The sequence below is a fragment of the Mustela erminea genome, chromosome 1 (genome assembly GCF_009829155.1).
Source record: "Mustela erminea isolate mMusErm1 chromosome 1, mMusErm1.Pri, whole genome shotgun sequence".
NCBI classification, from domain to species: Eukaryota; Metazoa; Chordata; class Mammalia; order Carnivora; family Mustelidae; genus Mustela; species Mustela erminea.
In genome coordinates this window covers 52,029,244-52,050,622 of record NC_045614.1, presented here as the reverse complement: position 1 = coordinate 52,050,622, position 21,379 = coordinate 52,029,244, and the positions used below count along the sequence as shown (strand labels likewise).

At 43.2% G+C, this 21,379-nt stretch overlaps 3 protein-coding genes across 10 annotated transcripts in view; 1 reads left to right on the top strand and 2 right to left on the bottom strand.

Moving 5' to 3' along the window:
- Nucleotides 1-393: 393 nt before the first annotated feature.
- On the bottom strand, nt 394-11,133 carry BRK1 (BRICK1 subunit of SCAR/WAVE actin nucleating complex). 2 transcript variants are annotated; one of them, XM_032326932.1, is made up of 5 exons: nt 10,950-11,133; nt 1,099-1,181; nt 607-676; nt 544-549; nt 394-490 (listed from the first exon to the last, which is right to left on the bottom strand). In XM_032326932.1, exons 1-3 carry the CDS (start codon nt 11,065-11,067, stop codon nt 650-652), a joined length of 228 nt encoding a protein of 75 aa, XP_032182823.1. In that variant the 5' UTR covers nt 11,068-11,133; the 3' UTR covers nt 394-490; nt 544-549; nt 607-649. The 2 variants fall into 2 exon arrangements, with proteins under 2 accessions (XP_032182823.1, XP_032182818.1); XM_032326927.1 differs by having other exon boundaries at nt 394-676; nt 10,950-11,128.
- A 4,900-nt stretch (nt 11,134-16,033) lies between these two features.
- Nucleotides 16,034-19,603, top strand: FANCD2OS (FANCD2 opposite strand). Of its 2 annotated transcripts, none has more exons than XM_032326911.1 (2): nt 16,034-16,176; nt 18,343-19,603. In XM_032326911.1, the coding sequence occupies exons 1-2, from the start codon at nt 16,119-16,121 to the stop codon at nt 18,885-18,887; spliced, it is 603 nt and encodes a 200-aa protein (XP_032182802.1). In that variant the 5' UTR covers nt 16,034-16,118; the 3' UTR covers nt 18,888-19,603. The 2 variants fall into 2 exon arrangements, with proteins under 2 accessions (XP_032182802.1, XP_032182810.1); XM_032326919.1 differs by having other exon boundaries at nt 16,100-16,414.
- Nucleotides 19,604-19,876: 273 nt separating this feature from the next.
- FANCD2 (FA complementation group D2) overlaps nt 19,877-21,379 on the bottom strand; it is a 59,436-nt gene continuing 57,933 nt past the window's right edge. For all 6 annotated transcript variants that reach the window (XM_032326821.1, XM_032326836.1, XM_032326829.1 and 3 more), the window contains one exon: nt 19,877-20,294. In XM_032326821.1, coding sequence (XP_032182712.1) covers nt 20,220-20,294 — 75 coding nt within the window. In that variant the 3' untranslated portion in view covers nt 19,877-20,219. The remainder of the gene's footprint in view (nt 20,295-21,379) is intronic.

Below are 21,379 nucleotides of genomic sequence, written 5' to 3'. Positions count from 1 at the left end.
AGCTCTTCTCCTCATCAAAATCACAACAGTCAAATAAAGTTGAGGAGTTTATTAGGGAAATATGAGAGGCAAAGATACCCCAAGTGACAGAAAGAAAATTCTGAACATGTCCCTTCAAGCCAAGTGGGGGCCTGGAAGGACAAGAAACTGGTGGGTTAGCAACAACATTCTCTGGCGGCCACCTTGCCAGGGCATAAGTGTCTCGGCCAGGACTGCCTCCCAAACCCCACCAAAGGTGAAAAGGAGACAAAGACTGTTTCCAGAATCAATGCAGAGGCAATGAGAGTTGTAAGAAAAGTCTGAGAGAAAGAGAGGTGGGGAGGACCTTAACAGAGTCCCAGGCGTCTGGCTCTGAGCGCCTCATACATTGACAGATAGTTCTACAAAATGTTACTTCAAAGATAAAATGCCTAATGTTGGTTCCAAGAGCTTCCCTGGATGTCTTCCCACATGCCACATCACACACCGACGTACATGGCAGAACCCAAAGGCCACACTTTTGAAAAAAAAAAAAAAAAAAAAAAAACCAAAAACAAGAATAAGCCCTGTTGCTCTTTAAGGAGAGAGGAAGGAGCTGAGGCTGCTGGGGCCTTTCCCACGTCGGCCTGCGTTCCATGAAGCAACTTCCCAGCAGCAGCATGGCATAGCTCTAGGTGAGGGTCTCACCTTTTGTCACCTGTCAAAGGAAACTGACAATTAGATAAATTCAGAAGTATTAAAAAAAAATCGTTTTAAAGATCCTAGATAGGTGCGCCTGGGTGGCTCAGTGGGTTAAGGCCCAGAGTCCGGGGATGGAGCCCTGCATCCGGCTCTCTGCTCAGCAGGGAGCCTGCTTCCTCCTCTCTCTCTGCCTACTTGTGATCTCTGTCAAATAAATAAATAAAATCTTAAAAAAAAAAAAAATCATAGATAGTAGAGAGCAGTAGAAAAGACAACAGCTTTGGAGCCCCAGAAACCTGGTTCAAATCCAGGGAAGTTCATTAACTTCTAAGCCTGTTACTACTTCCAAGTTTGTTCCAGCAACAAGGGGAAATTTGCATTTTCTCTGCACAGCCCTTGCCTAGCCTCATGAGCAAATACCTTCTCTAACATACTCACCCGCGCTTCAATGTACTCTATTCTCCGTTCGAGGGCTGTCAATTTCTCGTTTAGTGTTGCAAGTCTTGAACGACAAGACATATCTGGTAAAAGGAGACTGATGTTCAGGATTAATGTCATTCCGAATACAGACACAGACACACACAGACACACACACACACAGCCCCTAGCTAAAGAAGAGGGATGATACATCAGGGAGAGCACAAACAGAAGCAGGTGAGCAAAGCAAGGAAATGGAAAAGAAGTGAGTATCAGGAGCACAGCTGCTTAGAATGAATCTGCTCAACTTCCTACCAGGGTGGCAGGCATAGAGTAATGATGACCAAAGATGTCCATACCCTAATCCCTGATCCTGTAGGTATTTACCCTACATGACAAAAGGGACTTTGCAGATGTGATTAAGGTTAAGGACCATGAGATCCTGAATTATCCAGATCGACACGCTCTAATAACAAATCCATAAATACAGGAAGAGAAAGACCAAGGAAAGGTGTAAGAAGAAGAAGAGATTCAAAGTGTGTGAGGCGGACTCAACCTGCAATTGCTGGCTTTGAAGATGGAGGAAGGAGGCCATGAGCCAAAGGACACCAGAGACATTGAGAAGCTGGAAACGGACCTTACCTGACAGCCAACAAGGAAACAGATTTCAGTCCTGCAGCCACAAGAAACTGAATTCTACCAACAATCCAATGAGCAAGGAAACATCCTCTCCTAGAGTCTCCAGAAAGGGAGGTAGCCCTGCCAACACCTTGACTTTAGTCCAGTGAAGTGATGCTGGACTTCCAAACTACACTACTATAATATAAGAAACTATGTGACAAAAGCGGCACATTTATGGTAATTTGTTATGGCAGCAATAGAAAACTAACACACTGAAACTCTACGGGCGGATATTTAGTAACAGACCAACCAAGAGTTTAAAGAGAGAGGAAGTGACAAGAGGAAGAAAATAATCTCAAGAAGGAAGAAAAATAGAGGCCATGAAAGCAGCAGACACTATGGAGAGGAGGGAAGGCATCCGTGTTTCTAAGCTCATGGAAACCTCATCATTGTTTTTGCTGCAGGAAGGCACTTAATGTGTCATCAGTATCTGTGCAGGCATGTCAACATGAGAGAAAACTTGGGAGAACATCAAATACTCTTTGGAGCCCACATTCCATCTGTGGAAAACAGCAAAATTTCTTTTCTTCCTTTCCCTTTTCCAATCTTCTTTCACCATCTCACCCAAAATGGAACCTAGATTTCCCCAAAATACCTTTTCCTTTGGAAACTTCTCTAAGAGAACCACTTGCCTACGCTTTCCCTAACCATTCTCAACAGGAGAAAAAGGTTTCTGGGCACGCTCATGATTTCTTATTACTTCCTCCAACACCATTGTTTGATCATCCTCAATAACCTTCACTTTTTATGTCTAAAATATCCTCTCTCCGAGACACTCTCCCACTCACAATGATTTAACACTTAGCTCATAAATTCCTTTTCATCTCTATGCTGTTATGCAAAAGGATGTCCACATCCATTTTGACAAATCCTCCTACACCAGGCTCTTGCTTCAACTTTCACTTCTCCACATCTGCATCTTGCTTACCTTGCCTGTCTAACCATTCTCCTTCAAGGCTCCATTCAAATTGGACCTCTGAAAGGTCTCTGCTAGAGGCATATAATTCTCCTTCTGCTGTATGTTTAAGGTTGAATTTCTAGTTTATAAATTACTTATCTGCTTGGTCTTCGGTTTTTGGATACAGATTTAACAAACAAGAACGTTCACCACTATTACTTAGGAATGGTTTCATGAAGCATGGTGCACTTATGAAAGACTATTAAAATGGCCATTTAAAATCACAAGTTTGTGTGGCGTGTGGGTGGCTCAGTGTGTTAAGGCCTCTGCCTTCGGCTCGGGTTGTGATCCCAGGGTCCTGGGATTGAGTCGGGCTCTCTGCTCAGCAGGGAGCCTGCTTCATCCTCTCTCTTTCTCTGCCTGCCTCTCTGCCTACTTGTGATCTCTGTCAAATAAATAAATAAAATCTTAAAAAAAAAATAAAATTACAAGTTTGTATCTTTTTAACAAGTCACTAAAAAACAAACAAAAAGTAAAGTATCTTTTGGGGCGCCTGGGTGGCTTAGTGGGTTAAAGCCTCTGCCTTCTGCTCAGGTCATGATCTCGGGGTCCTGGGATCGAGCCCCGCATCGGGCTCTCTGCTCAGCGGGGAGGCTGCTTCCCTTCCTCTCTCTCTCTCTGCCTGCCTCTCTGCTTACTTGTGATCTCTCTCTCTGTGTCAAATAAATAAATAAAATACTAAAAAAGAAATAAAGTATCTTTTTAACAACTCATCAAAAAAACCAGATTATGAGTTTGAATATTTAACATGGGAATAGACAAATGATATTTATGTACTTATAATTTATCATTTTTTTACATGTTATCTCACTAGAATGAATTAATCAAAGCCCACTTCACTGGGCTAAAATCAATTAATCAAATACTGCCTCTTATTAATTTTTATAACAAGTATCTCGCCTGGCAAAGAGAGCTTTTTGAGAAAAAAATTATGAACTTGGTATGTTAATGAAACAAAAGACTGGCTCTGGTATGACTCCAATATTTCTTCAAGTGGGGAAACCAAGGCTCATATTGTTTAACTGACTGGACAAAACAACAGCACAGCTGAGCCCGAAGCCCAGTTCCCTTACTGCTCAGGACAGTACTCTTCATGACAACGTCCCACCACACAACCCCACTATCTACCATCTTTACGAACCTCTGGGGTTATAATTAATTCCCCATGTCTCTTAAAATCTGCTTCTAGTTCAACTCTTCCACTTTCTGGTTCCTTTTTTTCCTTTTGTCATTCTAGATTCTTTCCTACCCATCTTCACTGCTACTCTTCAGTATTTTTTAAAAATCGCTTTTTTTTTTTTTTAAAAGATTTTATTTATTTATTTGACAGAGAGATATCACAAGTAGATGGAGCGGCAGGCAGAGAGAGAGAGAGAGGGAAGCAGGCTCCCTGCTGAGCAGAGAGCCCGATGCGGGACTCGATCCCAGGACCCTGAGATCATGACCTGAGCCGAAGGCAGCGGCTTAACCCACTGAGCCACCCAGGCGCCCCTAAAAATCGCTTTATTGATATAATACTTTATATGCCATGAAGTTCACTTAATTGAAGTATACAATTCTATGGTTTTTAGAATATAGTTGTGCAACCATCACCATAATCTAATTTTATTTATATATATATATTTTAAGATTTTATTTATTTATTTGACAGAGAGAGATCACAAGTAGGCAGAGAGGCAGGCAGAGAGAGAAGGAAGCAGGCTCCCCGCTGAGCGGAGAGCCCGATACGGGACTCGATCCCAGGACCCTGAGATCATGACCTGAGCCGAAGGCAGCGGCTTAACCCACTGAGCCACCCAGGCGCCCCATAATCTAATTTTAGAACATCCCCAAAACCCCAAATGAAACCTTGTACCAATTAGCAGTCATTTCCCGTTCAGCCTTGTCTCAACCCCTGGCAACCATTAACCTTCTCTATGGATCTACCTATTCTGGACATTCTTTGTTTTTTCTTCTTCTTCTTCTTTTTTTTTTTTTTAAGATTTTGTTTATTTATTAGACAGAGAAGAAGAAGAAAAAACAAAGAATGTCCAGAATAGGTAGATTAGCGAGAGAGGGAACACAAGCAGGGGGAGTGGGAGAGGGAGAAGCAGGTTTCCCGCCAAGCAGGGAGCCAGATGCAAGGCTCAATCCCAGGACCCTGGGATCATGACCTGAGCCGAAGGCAGACATTTAACAACTGAGCCACCCAGATGGCCCCCACCCGCCTTTAAAAAAAAAGATTTTATTTATTTATTTGACAGAAAGAGAGAGATCTCAAGTAGGCAGAGAAGCAGGCTCCCCGCTGAGCAGACAGCCCAATGCAGGGCTCCATCCCAGGACCCTGAGATCATGACCTGAGCTGAAGGCAGAGGCTTAATGCACTGAGCCACCCAGGTGCCCCTATTTTTATTTATTTATTTTCTTAAATCTAAGGCAAAGAACTGACCCGATCTGACCTGTATTTTTTTTAAAGATTTATTTATTTATTTGACAGAGAGAGAGAGAGAGAGATCATAAGTAGGCAGAGAGGCAGAGAGAGAGAGGGAAGCAGGCTCCCTGCTGATCAGAAAACCTGATGTGGGGCTTGATTCCCAGGACCCTCAGACCATGACCTGAGCCGAAGGCAGAGGCTTAACCCACTGAGCCACCCAGGCACCCCTCATTTTTCTTTTAAATCATGTTATTTATCTGCTAGTGCTGCTGCTTTTAATTCCTAGATCTAGCTTGAGTAGAAGATACTCAGCCCCCTCCTTTTCCTAGATACACTTCCACCACCAGGACTGCCCAACAAGACCATGTCTCTTTCCATCTGGTTTTTAGAAGCTCAAAGGCACATCACGTACACTATTCAGTAAGAGCATGAATGTTATCACTAACAACCTGTCATTTCCCATAAAAAGACATGCCAAAATTATCTGCAGGGGTGGGGTGGTGAGAGAAAGGGTTCCTTCCTGGATGGCTGTTCTGTTCTATCTCTGTCAATCTGGTAATGAATCAGAATCCAAGAACAACAGTACACCACTGGCCTAAATGGATAAGCCCTGTTGAGAATATAAAATGTTGAATTCCAGAAACTTTGACCATATTTCAGATCCCAAGAAAAACACTGATTCAAGCAAAACACTGGATAAGCATTCAGCAGCTGAATAAATCTGAAATCAGAGTGCATTTAAGAGTATATTATCACCAGGGGCACCTGGTGGCTCAGTGGGTTAAAGCCTCTGCTTTCGGCTCGGGTCATGATCCTGGAGTCCTGGGCTCGAGCCCCACATCGGGCTCTCTCCTCCGTGGAGAGCCTGCTTCCTCCTCTCTCTCCCTGCCTGCCTCTTTACCTACTTGTAATCTCTGTCAAATAAATAAATAAAATCTTTTAAAAAAAAAAAGAGTATATTATCACCAGACTTCTTTTTAAATATTTTATTTATTTATTTGAGAGAAAGAGAGAGTACATGCAAGCATGAGCAGGGGCCAGGGAGAGGGAGAAGCAGGCTTCCCACTGAACAAGGAGCCCAATGCAGGGCTCCATCCCAGATTCCTGGGGTCATGACCAGAGCAGATGCTTAACCAACTGAGCCACCCAGGCTCCTCCATCACCAGACTCTAAGACACTAACCATCTTTGTCAGGGGCTTGATGATGTGGACCCATTACTACTGCTGACAAATGCCAGTTATCAGCTCCTCTGAACTCTTAATGCCCATAACCTCAGCCTATAAAAATCAACACTCATTCTTTTGAATCGTTGCCATTAAGGCTTACTTCTCTACAGAACTCTAAACTTCTCAGGAGTGGCTACCATGTCCATTTATTCTTATTTATTCCTTACTCAGAGGATGTGACACATAGCTGGGATCAAAACAGACATGCTATACTTGTTGGCTAAGTATCAACACTGACATTTAAAAATAACCACCACATTTATTATTTTTGTTACACTTCTCTGCACATATTAGCTTTAGAATCAGATAAAATGGTATAAAAATAAAAGCTACCATCTGTGACAATCTATTTTTAGAAACTTCACCAGTTCAAGGTACAGAACAGGCCAGTGTTAGGATGTTATCACTGCCTTATGATTTGTGGGGCCTCAGGTTCAGGTGGCCCAGGAATATCATCACTCTCACCAGCTGGAACGAATCAGAGGGTAAAAGCTCTTCAGAAAGTCACTATCTTGGAAAGCCAGTTCCCTCTCCAAAGCACATGGCCTACCCAGACTCTGTGGTCAGGGTAAGGACGCTAGGATTGCTGCCATTTTCAAAGAGCTCCCAGGGGCACCTGGGTGGCTTAGTTGTTAAGCATCTGCCTTCAGTCAGGTCATGATCTTGGGGTTCCAGGATCAAGCCCCGCTTCAGGCTCCTTATTCAGCAGGGAGCCTGCTTCTCCCTCTGCCTGTCCACCTGCTCGTGTTTCTCTCTCCCTCTCTTAAATAAATAAATAAATAAAGTCTTTAAAAAAAAAAAAAAAAAAAGGGTGGGGGGGGGAGAGCAAGTGATTGAGCCCTGGTTACCTTCTCAAAGTAAATTCTTATTAAATCTCTGTACCACCAAATCATATTATCATAAACTCAGTATAAGTCATACACATACACATCAGAATTGAGAAGTCACACTAAGGGCTTAGAGTGGGAAAATGTATCCCCCACATGCTCATCCTGAGTCATCCAATGCCAAGACAATGTCTCAAATGTTTTATGATTGATCTAGTTTCTCAGCCTGTTGGTCTTTGTCTAAACTCACAGCAGCGATACTGTCAATCTTCAAGAACTGCTAAGCTTTTAAGTTTGCCTCATAATTCCATTCTTTTTTTTTTTTTTAAGATTTAATTTATTTATTTGACAGACAGAGATCACAAGTAGGCAGAGAGGCAGGCAGAGAGAGAGAGGAGGAAGCAGGCTCCCCGCTGAGCAGAGCCCCCGATGCGGGACTCGATCCCCGAACCCTGGGATCATGACCTGAGCCAAAGGCAGAGGCTTTAACCCACTGAGCCACCCAGGCGCCCCATAATTCCATTCTTTTTTTTTTTTAAAGATTTTATTTATTTGACAGAGAGAAATCACAAGTAGATGGAGAGGCAGGCAGAGAGAGAGAGAGGGAAGCAGGCTCCCCGCTGAGCAGAGAGCCCGATGCGGGACTCGATCCCAGGACCCTGAGATCATGACCTGAGCCGAAGGCAGCGGCTTAACCCACTGAGCCACCCAGGCGCCCCCCCATAATTCCATTCTTAATTGTGATTACTGTCCTTTTCTTTAAAAGGACTAAATTAACTTCTGCAGAAACCATCTAGTAATTACTCCAAACATCAGGCTATTAGCATCACATTAAGGGAGAACAATGGCCTAAGCTAAGGAATGCCCTTTCTTCTGGCTTCTTAAGATTGGAATTCTGTGTGCCTATTTTCTCAGTCTAGGGCATGTTGGAAATCTCCCAAAAGAAAAATCTTTATTCTCTATTTGTTCATATAATGTGACTTACACATTTGATAAAATTTCAGTGCTGGTATTTCCTTGCTTACAAAGCAAGAAAAGAGACACCTGTCCTCTGCAAATCCTAAGCTCAAACTCTTCAATTTTTGGTCAGTTCCAAGACTCAAATGCCATAAATCTGGTGGCTATAATATGCCAAGATTTATGTCAAAGATAAATGTATGCAAATTAAAAGTTTATTAATACTGGGGCACCTGGGTTGTGCAAATCCTGATTTAGGGTCAGGTCATGATCTCAGGGTCCTCGGACAGAGCCCCATGTCAGGCTCTGGGCTCAGCAGAGTCTGCTTAAGGCTCTCTCTCCCTCTCTCTATGCTCCATCCCTTCTTAATCTTGCTTGCTCCCACACACGCGCTCGCTCTCTCTCTCTCAAATCTTAAAAAAAAAAAAAAAAAGTTTATTAATACAATTCAGTGCTCAGAAATGAAGTTATTACATTACCTAGATCCAAATGTGGGGGGCAGAGATGCTAGATCACTTTTTTTTTTAGATTTTATTTATTTATTTGAAAGAGAGAGACACAGCAAGAGAGAGAACATACAAGCAGGGGGAGTGAAGAGGGAGAAGCAGGCTTCTGGACAAGCAAGGAGCCTGATGTGGGTCTCGATCCCAGGACCCTGGCATCATAACCTGAGCTGAAGGCAGACACTTAACGACTGAGCCACCCAGGGCCCCCACTAGATCACTTTTAAATTTTGAAAAACAGCCCCAGCTTAACTTGTTATTTTATTTTTGAAAGATTTATTCGCTTATTTGAGAGAGAGAAGGCAGGAATGGGACTGGCAGAGGATACAAGAATCTCAAGTGGATTCCACACTGAGCGGGAGCCCAAATCAGGGCTCCATCTCACAACACTGAGTTCACTACTGGAGGTGGAGCCGAAACCAAGAGTCACAAGCTTAATCGAATGACCCAGGCTTGTTATTTTAGATGGCTTACTGATTTAACTGATGTTCTTAATACTGTACTTGGATAGCCTATGTATTTCAGATCCTACCAGAAAATGAAGTCTTTTAATTCTGCTTTTTAATGTTAAAACTCTCTATGTTGGTGATTTTTCCAACTACTTTCCACTACCTCTCCTGACTAAGCCAAATCTCAAAGCTATGATCTTCTTATCATGACATCCTTCCCCTAGTATGCAATATTTTGGTTTCTCTTCTCTGACCCTTCCTCTGAAGGAATGTTACAAGCAAAGAATGCTGTGAACAACCTTCAGTAACAGTTCAGCTGTCCAGGAAAGTAGGAGAAACATTCTGAGAACTAACATCAAAAGAGTTTGCACAGAAGTTAGAAAAAGAAAAACCCTCTGATGAAACCCAGACTATCTGAATAGCAGGGTAAATAGCTTCAGTATTTCTTAATGTTTTCAGTTCACTGAAATCAATTAATCTAGTCTCAACTTCAGACTCCTGTCTCTAAATCCATCCTTCTTTTTCACTAAACCATACTCTTTCACTCATAGTCCTTAAACTATTTCAGGATACTATGAGATCTATGTTTGTTGACTACCATTCCCTATTACAACCTCTAAAACAAATTATGTGTGTGACTACGTATCAACGACATAAATATTTATACTATTCTCTCATTAATACTACCCTCACCCTCATTCCCTGGTGAGAAAATCCATCGCAGTAAGATTACAGTCTTATACACTTTATAAGAAAATAGATTAATACAAACTGATATTCTGAAACTGTCATTATTTAATCTTCAAGACAGAAATTCTTTGAAAGCAGGAAATGAATCTTATTCTGTGTTCTCCAGAGTGCCTGAGAGCCCTGTACTGAGATCTGGTCTCTCTTGCTGATGCTTTCTAAGAAAATTCACCTTCTGTTACCTTTCTCCTTGGGATGCATCAGTCCTTTGGCTGGAAAATAACTAATTCATTTTAAATCTTTTTTTAATACATCAGTTTCCCCTACTTAATCTTAATTGCTTGTTGCTGAATTAGTGGAACAGAACCATACTAGTTGAAAAAAGATCACTAGATGTCATCCTTACACCTTGTGATTACTTAAGTATGTCTACCCGTGCCAAGTTGTTAAAGAAACACTTGGAGAAGATGGGATGGGAATCTTTGTTACATGCTTGCTTTCCAGAAGGATACGGAACAAAGCAGAAAGAACTGAAGACTATCACAAGCAGGCCATGCCTAGGAAAGACTTTGCTAGAAGCAGAAATAACACCTACTGTCGGCTAGATACCAGCAACACAAGGGTCTCCATGGCCTTACATAATCTGGACCTTACTTCTGACCTCCTCTCCTACCACTCTCATGGCAGCAAAAACGGGAGACAGAAAAGGGCGACTAAAAGATACGCCGCTAAAAGATTCTGAGAATGAAGAGAACCGTCAAGAAACTTACACAAGGGCAGTGACACAGCTGTGGCTGCATGAAAGGCGCACTCTGAGTGCAAAGTGGAAACTGGAATGGAGGCGGGTCACAAAGGAAGCAGGGAGGCTACCGCAGAGCAGAAAAGAAGCGGATGGAGGTGCCCGAAGAGTCTGGAAAAAGGAAGGACCTGTTAATGGATCTGGGGCGATGGCAACGAAGCCGATGAACTCACAATGGCACAGGAGAACCGCACAGGGACTGTCCAGTGGAGCCTGAGGGTCAGGGAAAGAGGGGAAAGGCGGGCTCCGGGGGACGCGAAAACCAGTAGGGGCTAAAGGCTCCCGGAGAAAGCCCCTTCAAAGCTTTTCAGCACCTTCGCCAAACTGAGTGGCCTCTCACCCACCCACACGCCCCCTGCTCGCCCGCTGACCGAATGAGTTGAGAAAGTCCGCGATTTTCTTGATGCTGCTGGTGATGACCTCAATGTATTCTCGGTTCGCCCAGTCCTGGTGAATCTCCCGCTGCACCGGATCCTCTTGACCCGCCATGGTTGCCGCCGGACGACGAACCACTGCGCAGGCGCCCCGACCCTCCAGACGGCCAGTGCGCCTGCGCCGCGAAGCCCACACCCATTCCTAGCACCCACGAATCCACGGGCATTGTGATGCGCCTGCGCGATATCAAGTCCTCCCCTTAGTTTTTGCTCTGCTCCCACCCCCCAACGGTGGAAATGGAGTGCGCACGCGCCGAGGCAGCCTTACCCACTACGTACCCCAACGCGGGCGTTTTTGGTCGTTAGGGGGCGCTTGACCACGAAATGCTCGCTGCGTTAGCTGCTCCAAACTAAGGTTGTGGTCTGTGTCAGTAGTTGGGCGTAGCCAATTAAGCCACATTAAATATAACTCATTTTGAAAACGGCTTTCAACAACACAACATGATTCCCCACCTTCCACTAATCAAACAAAACGGTATTATTATTTTTTAACAATAATACCCAGTGATGGAGAGGCTCGGGAAATTGATAGGCCCCTAAAAAGCTGGTCACCCTGTAAACTGGCAAGTTCACGAACTGTAGAATCATAGATATGAAATTTTTTAAATTTGTAAATTGCCTGCAAGAACGGTTAATCAATTCAAACTTTTTTTACCTAATCATTTCATTGAGGAAGTCGGTGAAAAAGGGGTGGGGGGAGACACTTCAAGCACAAAGGTGCTCTTTGTAACATTATCTATTTAAAAACCCAAAACTATATCTCCACAGTTGGGGATGGCTAAACAATGGTATAGCCAGCTACTGGAATATCATGCTGTCATTTAAATATTATTATGAACACTATGGCAACATACATAATAAACTGAAGGGGAAAAGAAAATACAAAATTTTCTTTAATTGCAACTATATGAAAATTATGTCTGCTTGAGGACAAGGATATATGAAAGATGCCAATGTCTGGTTTGTTAAGGTAGTGGAATTATGGACATTTTATTTTTGTTTAAGGGAATTTTTTCAATCTGCTTTGTGCAATACATGCCTGTCATTTAAAAAAAAATGTTCAACAGATAGGTTCTAGCAGTAGCTGGGAAGAAATCTTTACTAACAGTCTTTTACTCAGGTCGGAGATTTTACAAGCAATAAAGCACTGGACCCTCACAAACTCTGTGGAAAGGAAATCAGGAAGATGCTTTTCATTTTACAGATGAGAAAACTGAAGTTCAAGGTCACACAGTCAATTAAATGATGGACCTTTACCAGTTGATTGCAGACTCCCATATTTTTTCACTGTACCAATCTGAAAACAGATTAAGGCCTCTGAACTCTCCTACGTATTGATAGAAATGGTCACTAAAATAATATCAACCCTAAATATCAAGCCCCAGGTATCCAGAGGACTAACTGCCATTCAAGCCCCTGCTTCCTAAGTGGTGCTGTTGTAGTATCTTGCTCACACATCACAGAGAAGTCAGATAAATCTTCTTTTCCTTTAAAGGCAGGGCATCTGAGTTTCAAATCACAAATCTACCAGAGAGGAGTCATTTCACCCCTCTGAGCTTTTTTTCTTCATGTGTAATACAGGGACAACATGTATGGATTAGGATTGTTGGGGGAATTCTGTAAGAGAGAATAGATAAAACACTAAGCACAGTGCCGGACTCTTCACAAAGCAGACACTCATGATCAGTTTACATTTTATTTCTATGCTGAAAGCAGAAAATTAAGTACACATATCTATCCAACATTTTTTTTCTTTTTCTTTCAAAGCCAGAGAGATCACAGAGAGGGAGAATCCAACTCGCTGCTGAGCAGAGAGCCTGATGTGGGGCTCTATCTCAGGACCCTGGGATCATGATCTCAGCCAAAAGCAGCTGCTTAACTGATTGAGCCACCCAGTTGCCCCAACATTTTTGGTTTTTGGGGGGGTTTGTTTGTGTTTTAAAGATTTTTAAAAAGATTTTATTTATTTGACAGAGTTCACAAGTAGACAGAGAGGCAGGCGGAGAGAGAGAGGGGGAAGCAGGCTCTCCGCTGAGCAAAGAGCCTGATGTGGGGCTCGATCCCAGGACCCCAAGATCATGACCTGAGCCGAAGGCAGAGGCTCAACCCACTGAGCCACTCAGGAGCCCCAACATTTTGTTTTTTATGATTAATGGTCTTCCACAAGATAAGTCAGGCTCAGCTCTTTTCCTTTTGCTGGACTTCTTATACCTCTGTTCTAGGATCTCCTCTGCAATTCCAAACAACTCAAGGATATGGAGCTGTCCCAGAATGAAGACTATTCCTCTGGACTTCTGGCACTTTCTCCTACATGCTTCAGGAAGCTTGCTGTCAGGCAGACCTTCAGTATGGGTTTGCCAGCATAGTAGTTCTTCACTGCAGAAATTGTTTATGATGGGTACAAAGGCATGCTCTTTGGGAATGTTGCTGGTGCAACAAAGAGTGTTTCTGGGTGGCAGATTGCTTCAGCATAAGAAAACAAGATCCTTGACTTTAGATCTACCATGTGCTTCACAGAACTTGGGGAATCTTGTCAATGGCTCCCCACGTAATAATCAGTGTGGGATCAAATTCTTTCTTTCTTTCTTTCTTTAAGATTTTTTTTTTTTTTTAATTTGACAGAGATCACAGGCAGGCAGAGAGAGAGAGAGGAGGAAGCAGACTCCCCGCGGAGCAGAGCCTGATGCGGGGCTCGATCCCAGGACCCTGAGATCATGACCTGAGCCAAAGACAGAGGCTTTAACCCACTGAGACACCCAGGCGCCCTGGGATCAAATTCTTGAAGAAATGTGTCAATTGCATTAACAGTGGTCATGTGAATCTTTTTTGCAATCATGTGCACTTGGACCATCATTTATGCAGCTAAGGATATAGCATGTGCACCATGACAATGTTGCTAGCTGCTCTGAAAGAACTGAATCATCTTTTGGCAGAGCAAACATGACCACTGTTCTGGCAATCCCTGAGGAAAGTGCACACAGAATGTTGAGCACTGCATGATACAGACAAAGTTGATGTTGTAGGTCATCAGTAATGGGTAGTATGGGAGATTCTGGTTTTCCATATCTGTGTGGTAGCCATGGAACTGCAGTATCAGAGCCAGAGGTAATAGCAAATGGTATCTCCAAAAATAGCTCCCTTAAAGCTGGCAGATGGCACAGAGGACTGTGGTACAGATTGTCATAGCAGCACTAAGCCCTCTCTATCCAACCACTTTTAATTATACAATTTTGCTTTTGGGACTTTCATTTAAAAAAAAAAACACAACTGTGCAATAAAAACTGTTTGTTTGCTTTTAAAATAAGTGTCTCTTTTACTCGAAATGAAAATAAAAATAAACTCACTGGAAAACAAAGTTTGCAATTCAAATCATTTCAGCATCTTCTAAGACTCATCATTCTGACCCTTTCCATTTTCTGACTTCGCTTCCAAACTCTCCCCTTCTCCTTCCATAGGGTGCAACACACACACACACAGGCACACAGCATCTGACAATTCTCCACAAGTGCCTCAAGACCATCTGGTCTTCCAAATCGGGATCTTTAGCCTGACTCCACCCCCGCGGCCCCAATCTCTCCTGTTCAACTTCTCCCAAGGAGCCAGACAAACGGTAACAGCTCTTATTTGTTCTGTGCTCTACAGCTGGCAAAGTGCAAGGGCAATTTCTGGGTGTACAAGGTAAGGGTAGGTGAGGCCATTAGTTAATCCTTGCCACAAACACTTCACACTGCCAGGCTGTGGGATAGCCAGGCACAGAGGATGATGAGGGAGCAGAAGTCTGGCTGAAAACAAAGCAAAAGCTGGCACCTTGCACTCCCTCTCCACCCACTCCCCTTGGTAGTATGTGTGACATTCCTCAGGCACCTCTGGCTGCCCTAAAAGAAAAACAAATAGTTAACTTGCAGAGATCACAATCCTGCAAGGCAGGAGTCTCCCTTGGTTTACAAATGTCCTTGAGATTTACAACAAAGAAGTTACCTTATCAATAGCCCAATTTCCAGAGGCACATAACTCAGTTCCTCAAGCCCTAATGTCACCCTCCCCTCCATAAACAAAACTGGAGGCGGAGGTAGAAGGAAAAGTAAATAAAGTTCAATTACTTCTAAACCCAAATCTCACTAACAAGGACGCTTGATAGCAGGAATGTAACATTACACCAGGAGACTCCCAATTGTCTTTATGTTAGTGCCTCATTAGAGGGAAAGCGGCCTTGGTTTGATAGTAACCAGGCCTTCAATATCCTGACAGTCTTCTTTACCCCAATAGCTCTTCTGAATACCCCTTTGTCCTCATATACCCAACTCCTATGTATATAACCAGCCACTCCTCACACCCCCGGGGGCAGCAGTCCCCGTTCTCTAATAAACCACCTTTTTGCACCAAAGACGTCTTAAGAATTCTTTCTTAGCCGTTGGCTCCGAACCTCACCCCAATGAACCTACCTAGGTTCAAGAACTTCATGGAGACATACGAAGTCAGTTGGGTAGAGACTCCTCCCTCAGCCTTCCAAGGAAATTGTTTGCACTGATGCTTAGGAAGTTCTCAAATCACTCACTATGGTGAAATGGTCAGGCTTTCAGCTTTGTGAGAAGAGGACGGCATTGTCTTTTTTGAGGTTTAACAGGAGGCAGAAAAAGATCTTTGGTTAGTCAAGGGAAGACAGGTGCTTTTCTTCTTGCTCTTGAGAAGCCAGCATTTATAAATTGTCTCCTTTCGCTGGGATCATTCCAATGCAGCAATGAAACCTTTGAGCCTGAATAATCCCCTGAGCATTGTTTAGAGTCAAGACTAACTAAAAGTCTGGGTACTTTCAAGTAGGTCCCTGACCACACCCTTTGAAGTGGGCGTGCCCGCCCGCCGGGACTCCTCAAAATCACACAGGTGTAGCGGGGTGAGGAGGGGGCGGCGGAACGAAGAGGAAGGGATTTCAATCCGCACGCCTGAAGGTGTAGGCCTGGACCCGGGGTTGCAAGGAGGTGGGGGTGGGGAATTCGGCCCGGAAGCCTGTCAGCAGGGCGCATCGAGCCCCCACCCCCGCGGCGGCCCGGGCTCCTGCCGCGGACCTGGGTCACAAAGGCGGTTGCCAGGCGCCGGGTGGAGAGAAAGATGCGGCCGGGAAACAGCGGCCGCCACTCTGGAGCGTGCGGCCCACCGAGTTCAGCAGGTGAGCCCCCGGCCCGGATGGTGGGACCGGGCCCGGGCTCCCACCGCCACCTCCGCCTCGGGCCAGAGCTGTCTGGCCCCCACCCCCAGTTAGGGACCCCCGGGGGACAAGCCCCTTCTTCCCGCTGGGAGGGGGAGCCTCCTCACTCCAGGCAGCTCCAGCCTCTCTGGATCAGGATCGCAGTTCACAATTCACGAGGACCTCAGCTGCATTTGGACGCTTACGTCCCCTTTCCCAGGTGGGGAAATCGAGGGACTCGGTTTCTTGGAACGGGAGGACCGTATGAAAGGGAAGACTTTTTGGCCAGGAGTACAAGGTGTTCCCTATTTGGGAACTATTAAAGCAGCCTGAAGACTTCCAAGGTTCAAACCCTCTTGGAGTAGAGGACAGTGATTTCCGGGTAGTGGGAGAAGAGGGGCAAATCGTCTTTATTTAAACTTTAGGTGGAAGTGGCTTAAAGGTCTGGGGTCAGAAGCCCTCTCTCATCCACAGGTTGGCTCTGTCCAGTAGTTAAGGTGGGATCTTTGATAAAAAGCCTTTTGCCTCTGGCCCTATTTGCTCTTAGGAGGGGAGTCAGGAAAAGGATCCTGGGATTAAATAATCTTTTTGGTCATATACTGAGGAATTAACACCCTTCACACACCACCTTGCTGAGGTGCTGTACCAGAGGAGCCCTGATCTTGGATGTATTCTCAGGGTGATGATATCAAGCATCAGAAGACTTTCATAGTCTGCTTGTAATAGATAACCATCCCCTCATTGTCAGTTTCTCATCCTAAAGCAGTCCAGATATTTGAACACAGTAAGTGAAGGAGTGTAGAGATAAGGAGAGACATAACAGTTGAAAGAAAACAATAAATCTCCTTTATACTAACCACTGTCAGGGACAAGTCTTCTGGTTTGATATGACATCAACTCTTTTTAAAAAATGAACTTTACTGTTTTACTGTGGTGGAGGAGTCAACTTTTCACAGCATTTCCTGGGCAATTACTGGATGGGATGGGATCAGATCTGCTGCTGTTAACGTTTTGTGGGAGAAGAGAGAAGGGGCAGAGAAATATACTTGGCTGGAAAGAAAAGGGAACTGCTATGCCCCTTAACATAATAGGTAGGTGTTCAAAAAACGTTAGCTTCTTCTGAATTCAGTAAAACCTTTTATCTATTGGCAATTTTAAAGTAGAATGATGGAAAATCCAAATTCTACTTAAATAAATTTTTAGTTAGAAACATCATCCCAGCCTTTTGCTTTTTCTTCAAAGGGGGTAAGAACCAGGATCTTAACCACTAGTTCTCCCATAACAAATGAAAAACAAGACAAAACACACCTAGGAGAAGTAGGAAAATCTTTAAGACTATCCTTTGGAAACTTTTCTTCCTCCTAGTCTGGTGTACATAAGTAGTTCAGGGCCCTGAGAGAGCTGTTGCCCCTGTGTCAGACAACGGGTTTTTAGGGCCAAGAGGCGACTGTCTCCATAATTAATAACGAAACGTAAGTTCCTTAAAAGGAATGGCATAAGTTCTCAAACTGTGAGTGCATCAGAATCCCCTGGGGGGTTTGTTCAAATGCAGATTGCAAGCTCTACCCCCAGTTTCTGATTCTGTAGGTCTGAGGTAGGGCCCAAGAACATGCATTTCTACATTTCCATATGATACTGAAGCTGCTAGTGCCAGGATCACATTTTGAGGACCACTGGTATAAAGTACCAGGAATTAGAGTCACAATATTTGGCAAGACATGGCTTTTCTGAGCTTCTAGCCACAAATAATGTCTCATCATGAAGTGCCAGCAGCCTCTGCCACCTCAGAGGTGTAGATTCTATCTTTAGTAGTTATCAACACAGCATATGTCCTATTAGTGAACTGGGATATTCCGCTTGGGACAAATCCATTTCCTCACCTGTAAAATAGGTTAAAACCTAACTTCAGAGGCTTGTGATTAGATTCAATAAAGTTTCAGTACACATAGCAGTTGCCAGATTCAATACTTGTTACCAACTACTAATGCCCTTTATCGAATTACTAGTGCCCTTAACATCTATTGGAATCTGTTAATGAGAACTACAAAGTAAGTTAAAGTCAATAATGAAACAAATGAGAATTTAAATGGCCGTGCCCTCACCAAAACCATGCTAGGGAAATTCCATGTTCTGATTCCTCTTCTTTAGGACTGTCAATGGCAGGATACCAGCTCTGGTCACCATGGACCCCACTGGACGAGAGCTTCCAATGGCTGCGGCACACAACACCTACACCTTCTTCAAAGCATCCCTTTAGGGCTTCCCCCTGCTTCCCACATACCCCTTCTGACCTTGAAGTGCAGTTATGCTTTCAAGAGGTCACTCTAGTTCTAGACAGCCCATTTCTGGAGCCTGGAGTAAGTCCCAAGTTACCCTGCCACACATCAGAGCTCCGAAGCATGAACAACAAGAAAGGGCTGGTCAAGAAGCCCCAGCCTGTCCGTCTCAGTGGAGTGGATTCCGTGTTCGGCAGGGTCATCACAGCTCAGCCACCAAAATGGACTGGGACCTTCAGAGTTTCAGATAAATCAGCCTTTTGCAAAATCATCAGCCGGGAGAACCAGTGGCCTACTGGACTTAAGGAACCTCAGATTCAGATGACAGTGACCATGTGCAAACAGATGCTGCGCTCTATCCTCTTACTGTATGCAACATACAAGAAGTGCACCTTTGCCTTGCAACACTCCAAGTAAAGGGTTCCCATCTGATTCCTCTTCCTCATATCATGTCCTATGCTACGTGCCTGAAGCTTACAGAAACCTGTCCATGTAAAGGAAACTGACATCACTCGAGCCATCTTGCTTTTCTGTCAAGCAGTGACAATTCAGGAACTCCTATGCCACCCCCCCGCCCCGCCCAAAGGCCAGTGACAGAGCAAAGGAGAACATTTCCACTGTAAAGCTGAACAACATTTAAAAGAGAGTCAAACTAGTGTTGACATGTACATGTGAGAAAGAACCATTAAACCATATAAACCAATGAGCCTAGTGTGAACTCACTTAAACATTGAAGACCACAATGAGATGGGGAAACAAAGGGTGTCAAGGAAGGAGATTATGGCTTTCCATGTACATGAGGATGAAGGGGTCAAAAATATACAGACAGGTCAAGGATTAAAAAAATAATAAAAAACAAAGCAAATGATCTCCCCCACCAAATCAACAACCAAAACCCCTAACCAACCACATCCTAGTAACACTGGAGTACAAAAGTGGGTAGTAATATTAGCAAATATTAAAGAATATTTATAGCCTGGTAAGAAAGAACTTGGAAGCAGCAATGAAACTGGGCTTTCTGGCAGAACACAAGAGAGCTCCGCATTTTAGCACTGTTCTAACAAATCTATAGGTGTAACTCAGAATAATGTGGAAATAAACATATATACAAAGTCAACACAGGTTTGATGGTGACTTTTCCCTTTTTATCTTACCAAAAAATTTTTTTAAAGCAGCCAGAATTATCCTTTTGGACTTTCTTTGGGCACTGACCAGAAATTTGTCATTCCTTCAAAAATATCACAAAGATCTTATCTCAAATAAAGATGATCTTTAGAACAGGAAACATGATTTTAATTGGTAGAACTGATGTGTTGGCACCAGGTCCCATTACTTCTCTGCACAAATCCTAGCTGAATTCCATGTAATTCCTGATTGATGAAGAAAATTCAGAAAGAGGAATGAGGTAGTTGAGGCAGAACTTAAAACAGAATTTATTTGTAAAACTGGTACAATCCTAAATTCTAAGTTTCAAAACTAGCTCTCAAAGACCAGAATCGTGAGTATTCCACAGCAAAGCACCACCACATTTGCCCAGACGGGTAAGTAATGCTACAGTGGAATCCTGAGCCAGGGTCTCTGATGATGTTAGATGACCTACGAAATTCACAATTAAGGTGATTCAGTAAAGCCCACTCTTGTAATGACAGAACAGGATGCTTCCAGTAAGGAAGATAGATACCAGATTTCAAACCCTGAACACAAAAGAGTCTAGCAGAGATGGAGAACGGGCATCCATCTCTCTGCGGTCTAATCGGAGTCACCATCACTCTCCTCACTGTCTTGCTCCTTTTCTCCATCACTTACTTCATCTTCTTCACCATCCTAAGGGGCAAAGGATAATTAGATATTTTAGGTCATCCTCCCACAGGATTTATAACTGTACTGTATCACTGTTAAAACCAATGATAGCTGTTAAGCCACTCATTTTTTCTAAAAAGAACTGAAACGCGCCCATTTTTCTTGTATCATGACCATGGAGGGAGGTCACTGTGATACTCACCTATAACATTCTGCAACTGAACCAAATTCACATGATTTTTAAATAAGCCATTGTCTTCCACTCAATACAGAATGAAATGTTTGCTAAATTAAGAATTCTGGTATATCTCAATAAGGAATTCAGCATAAAATCCTTTGGTTTGCAACTCTAACCTGGGAGGTTTGCTTACCAGAGTACCATCTGCTTCAAAAATTTTTAATGAGAACAAGGTAGAGGTATACTATATAAATAATAAAAGTATTTTTCATGCTAAATGATCTTTCTGCATTAGCCTCAAACTGCATTATAGAGAGGCTTCACAGCAGGGGTTCTTAAATCTGAGCTTCTTGGTGTCCAAAACCCATGTGAATTTAAAGAGAATTTTTTAAACATAATACATTTTCCTACAGTTTTCTTCAAAGACTTGAAAGTGGCCCAGAAAGGAAAAGGACCCTTACTCTTACTATAGTCCCCAGTGAATGCAGCTTTTGATTCTGTGCTTTCACCAAATGCATTTATATTTCTATTTTATGTATTCAAACCACATATTTAAATGTTTTAACTTATTCTCAGTACTCAGAGAACATTCAACCTTTTCTCCCCTCTAAAATTATTTCAGATATGAATTTAATATGAATAACGAAAGGGAATTTTTAACTCTGTAACATATGCCACAACTTGAGATACTCTTCTGGCCCCCAAAGAATTCATATAAAAACAGAAGTTTTTCTGGAGAGAATGTAGATGGGCACAGAAGTCTTTGATTATAAACATAAGTAGGGAGGGGTGCCTGGCTGGCTCAGCTGGAAGGACAGGTAACTTTTGATCTCAGTTCAAGCCCCAGGTACAGTGTAGAGATAACTAAAATAAATAAGTAAACTTAAATAAAAAATTAGCAGTAAAAGTTCTAAACTTTCTACTGACTTAG

What these genes read in the sequence shown, in the direction of transcription:
- BRK1 (XM_032326932.1), bottom strand. Translation starts at nt 11,067, where the DNA reads ATGGCGGGTCAAGAGGATCCGGTGCAGCGGGAGATTCACCAGGACTGG. An exon ending in GGACTTTCTCAACTCATTCG is followed by an intron (nt 1,182 to 10,949) that starts GTCAGCGGGCGA and finishes TCCTTTTACCAG; the next exon opens with ATATGTCTTGTCGTTCAAGA. An exon ending in TAGAGTACATTGAAGCGCGG is followed by an intron (nt 677 to 1,098) that starts GTGAGTATGTTA and finishes TTCCTTTGACAG; the next exon opens with GTGACAAAAGGTGAGACCCT.
- FANCD2OS (XM_032326911.1), top strand. Translation starts at nt 16,119, where the DNA reads ATGCGGCCGGGAAACAGCGGCCGCCACTCTGGAGCGTGCGGCCCACCG. An exon ending in CGGCCCACCGAGTTCAGCAG is followed by an intron (nt 16,177 to 18,342) that starts GTGAGCCCCCGG and finishes CCTCTTCTTTAG; the next exon opens with GACTGTCAATGGCAGGATAC.